This window comes from Rutilus rutilus (genome assembly GCF_951802725.1).
Source record: "Rutilus rutilus genome assembly, chromosome: 25".
Classification (NCBI taxonomy): Eukaryota; Metazoa; Chordata; class Actinopteri; order Cypriniformes; family Leuciscidae; genus Rutilus; species Rutilus rutilus.
In genome coordinates, this window is record NC_140229.1 from 472,501 (window position 1) to 477,500 (window position 5,000).

General features: G+C 47.3%; 1 protein-coding gene across 1 annotated transcript in view; it reads right to left on the minus strand.

Annotated features, from left to right (window-relative positions):
- The window catches only part of kcnj6 (potassium inwardly rectifying channel subfamily J member 6), a 35,940-nt gene that overhangs the window by 13,893 nt on the left and 17,047 nt on the right, over window positions 1–5,000 (minus strand). Inside the window, exon 4 of the mRNA XM_084400058.1 lies at window positions 1,480–2,389. Within this exon, the coding sequence (XP_084256184.1) occupies window positions 1,480–2,365 (886 nt within the window). The 5' untranslated portion in view covers window positions 2,366–2,389. The remainder of the gene's footprint in view (window positions 1–1,479; window positions 2,390–5,000) is intronic.

Below are 5,000 nucleotides of genomic sequence, written 5' to 3' on the forward strand. Positions count from 1 at the left end.
CTCATGCATAAATGTAAACTGTCCCTTTAAGATCATGTGATCCGTGTGAAGAACACAAGCAGTTTGTTTTTCTAGCTTTATGACCGTCGTGTGTGTGTGTGTGTGTGTGTTATTGCTGGATGGTGTGATGATCAGAGATAGGAAGGTTCCTATAAATACATTCCAGTTCAAACCACTGATTACTCTGTAAAATTTAAAGGCCCCCTGAAATCAAAATGTACGTTTTTTAGCTTTTAGTATGAATATGTCAGCCTTAAGGTTATGAATACGCTGGTGTGTCCAAAACAATGACAAAATTCATTCAAAACTTACAGTCTCTCACTTCCGCTCAAATGGATCAGGGATTTTTATGACATCACCGCTTCTCATCACATCTTCTGTCCAATCAAATGCGCTCTAGAATCTGAAGCTCCGCCCCCTATGCTATAAACACCACCTGGCCGAAGCGAGCGGTGACGCGTCACAGAGCAATATGTGTTGGAGATGTGTGTTCGTTTGCTCAAACACTCAAGCTTTATCCCGTTTTTCAACTGTACGTTGGTTAAGAATGAAATGAATGAATCGTCTACTATTGAATCCAACGTATCGTCAGCGCTCGGATTCGCTTCCGTCGTGCTGTCAGTCTGTGAGCTAAACTAAACGCTATTGGCTATATGAAAAGGGGGAGGGGCCATTCAATATGGTCCCGCCTTAGCTTCCTGTTTCTGTGGGAATAACGCATCAAACAAAGCTGCGCGTTCCAAGACACTTCAGGGGTAAATCAAATACCACAGAACGAAATTAATGTGATCTGTTTCATTTGGCCACGTATGCAAATACAAACGAGAGAAAAGCTAAATCAACTAGACGAACGGATCAATTGCAGGATCTACTTCCTGTGACTCAAACAGTAAAGCACGTCTCGAGCTACGCCAGAGTTCGCCTCCCAGCGAATGCATGAACCGATCGAGTGGATAAAAGCGTCTACCAGTGTCATGACCAAGCAGAACCTTCCGGTCTCTCTCGAGTCCAACACTGAAGAGACTTAAACTGCAGTTCATCGACTGGCCACTAGAGGCCGGCTGCAGAAGAGACTCAGTCCCATAGACCCGCATGTTAAAATGCCCAACTTTACAGCAGAATAAAACATGTTTACAGTCTGGTGCAAAAACTGGTTTTGGTCTATAAAGCCCTTCATGACGACTGTGAGGGGGGCGAATTTTTGTATAACTCATCCGTTTAAATTATATTAAGCCGTTAAGTTCTGCATAATTAAGGGCGTGGCCACTTGAGTGACAGGTGGATTGTCGATGATGTCACTACTAGCCGTTTGTCTGCTGTCTGTTAGCGTCACGTCACCTCAGCTAATCCGCCTCGCGGCCCATTGTCGTTTATCCGGGAGTGATCTTTGGGAACGCTCTTCAGAAACACTACGGGTGACGTCACACACACTACGAACATATTCTGATACACTTTTGACCTGCGTGTAAACCTGCGTACCTGTGGCCTCCACCATGCCCTCCAGGATCACCACGATCTCCAGCTCCTCGTGAGCCAGGTGTTGTTTGGAGATGTCCCAGAACGGGCTGTGCTGGTTGATCTCGTGGCAGATGATGAGCGGAGACACCAGGAACAGCCGGTCGTCTCCCGTGTCGTAGCCCACATTCATGTCCGTCTGGTTGAGAGGGATGAACTCTCCCTCTTTGGTCTGCTTGGACTTGATGAGCTTGGCTCGGATGGACGCCTCCACGATGTGCGAGTTACGCAGGTCTCCGACACGGAACATCAGGCAGAGCCGGCCGTCGCGGATGGAGATCACGGCGTGCGTGGAGAACACTAGCGTCTCGGCGCGCTTCTTCGGCTGCGAGATCTTCACGAACATGCAGCCCACCATGAAGGCGTTGACGATGGAGCCGAGCACCGACTGCACCAGCAGGAGCACGATCCCCTCGGGACACTGATCGGTGATCACTCGATAGCCGTAGCCGATGGTGGTCTCCGTCTCGATGGAGAACAGGAACGCGGACACGAAGCCGTTGAGGTTATTAACGCACGGCGTCCACTGGTTGTCCCCGATGTGCTCCAGGTCTCCGCGTATGTACGCGATTAGCCACCACATGAAGCCGAAGAACAGCCAGGTCACGGTGTACACCAGCACGAAGATGAACAGGTTGAACCTCCACTTGAGGTCCACTAGCGTGGTGAAGATGTCCGTCAGGTAGCGGTAGGTCTCGCGCACGTTCCCGTGGTGCACGTTGCACTTGCCGTCCTTGCGCACGTAGCGCTGGGCCTCGGCTCGCTCCCGGTCCCGCTCCGGCTTGGGCTCGTCCCGCTTGGGCCGCTTGTGCTGCCGGACCGTCACGGTGCTCTCCACATCCGGCTCCATCGGGACTAATGGAAGATTCTGAGCCTGGAGAGCGAGAGAGAGAGAGAGAGAGAGAGAGAGAGAGATGGGATCAGTGAGCAGCAGCGATTACCTGGAGTCTTTACTACGTTTCAGCGTCATATCTGGTGCTCTTCCGTCTTCATTTTTGACCGGAAAATTTTACATTTGTTTTTTTAGAATTTGTTTCTTCATCGGAATGGTAAAAAAGTTGGTAAAGGTTTTGGCACTTGCCAATAGTGATCAAAAATGGCATTGGAAATGAATGGGAGACAAATTTCACCAAGTGAAAACTTTTTTCATAACTAAACGTAAAATTCTGTAACTTTTTTTTATGTTCACTTTTTAAAACTTTTTTCATTTCAGCAATAATCTGCCAAGTGTCGTCTTTAAAAAGAGATCAAACTTAAATCTGTCGCTCTAAAGCATTCAAGATTTACAACAGTTTAAGTTGGAAATTTAATTTTCAGGTCTATGCTCAAAAAGTGAATAAATGGATTATAAATACAGCGAAAATATAATTTAGTACCATAAAATCCCCTAAAAATACAAAATATAAAATAAAAAACATTATCACACTAAAATATAGTACATTCATTTCATTGAAATTACAAAAAAAAATTCGGTGAAACACGTGAAGAACAACAGAAGAGTGTTAAAAGAGTGTGTTTTCTGTCTAAATACAGCAGCAGAGATGATGATGATGATGATGATGAATACTTTATTCATCCCTTTCTGGAAATTCAAGCATCCAGTAGTTTACACAACTCATAACACTTACAAACAGTAAAAACAGTAAAATCACCAATTCTAATAATAAATAAATCAGCTACAACAACCGAATTAGAATCTGTATAGTAAGTTACATCTTTAAAAGGCACATAGTCCTAAGACTAACTAGTTTACTCAAGTTAAATAAACAGATAAAAATTTGCCGATTGTCCCTAAAAAAGCTTTACAGAGATGACAGGAAAATAATGCAACAAAGTTTGTTTCCAGAAGAGAATAGCGTCACAGTCCAGCTTAAGTCAGTTCAGTGGTGGTTCATTTCTGTTGTAAAAAAGTTATTAATTTAGTTCATTTATATATATAGCGGCTCTGGAGAAAACCGTGATGTCATCGTCCATGACATCTTTACTGCATTTCAGCGTCATATCAGTTTAAAAGAGTGTGTTTTGGTCACAATAAAGAGTCAGCGATGAGAGAGAGCCTATAAAGCCTCCCGTCGCTCTAGTGCAGACACACGCTAGTGCAGACACACGCTAGTGCAGACACGCTAATGCAGACACACGCTAGTGCAGACACACACTAGTGCAGACACGCTAGTGCAGACACACCCTAGTGCAGACACACGCTAGTGCAGACACACGCTAGTGCAGACACGCTAGTGCAGACACACCCTAGTGCAGACACACACTAGTGCAGACACGCTAGTGCAGACACACGCTAGTGCAGACACACGGTAGTGCAGACACACGCTAGTGCAGACACACACTAGTGCAGACACGCTAGTGCAGACACACCCTAGTGCAGACACACGCTAGTGCAGACACACGCTAGTGCAGACACGCTAGTGCAGACACACACTAGTGCAGACACGCTAGTGCAGACACACGCTAGTGCAGACACACACTAGTGCAGACACGCTAGTGCAGACACACCCTAGTGCAGACACACGCTAGTGCAGACACACGCTAGTGCAGACACGCTAGTGCAGACACACACTAGTGCAGACACGCTAGTGCAGACACACGCTAGTGCAGACACACACTAGTGCAGACACGCTAGTGCAGACACACCCTAGTGCAGACACGCTAATGCAGTGCAGACACGCTAGTGCAGACACACGCTAGTGCAGACACACGCTAGTGCAGACACGCTAATGCAGTGCAGACACACTAGTGCAGACACACGCTAGTGCAGACACACGCTAGTGCAGACACGCTAATGCAGTGCAAACACGCTAGTGCAGACACGCTAATGCAGTGCAGACACACTAGTGCAGACACACGCTAGTGCAGACACACGCTAGTGCAGACACGCTAATGCAGTGCAAACACGCTAGTGCAGACACACACTAGTGCAGACACGCTATTGCAGTGCAGACACACTAGTGCAGTGCAGATACGCTAGTGCAGACACACGCTAGTGCAGACACACGCTAGTGCAGACGCACATTACTACAGACACACGCTAGTGCAGACACGCTAATGCAGTGCAAACACGCTAGTGCAGACACACTAGTGCAGTGCAGACACACTAGTGCAGTGCAGACACACGCTAGTGCAGACATGCTATTGCAGTGCAGACACACACTAGTGCAGTGCAGATACGCTAGTGCAGACACACGCTAGTGCAGACACGCTAATGCAGTGCAAACACGCTAGTGTAGTGCAGACACACTAGTGCAGTGCAGACACACACTAGTGCAGTGCAGACACACGCTAGTGCAGACACGCTAATGCAGTGCAAACACGCTAGTGCAGACACACACTAGTGCAGTGCAGACACACACTAGTGCAGTGCAGACACACGCTAGTGCAGACACGCTAATGCAGTGCAAACACGCTAGTGCAGACACACGCTAGTGCAGACACGCTATTGCAGTGCAGATACGCTAGTGCAGACGCACATTACT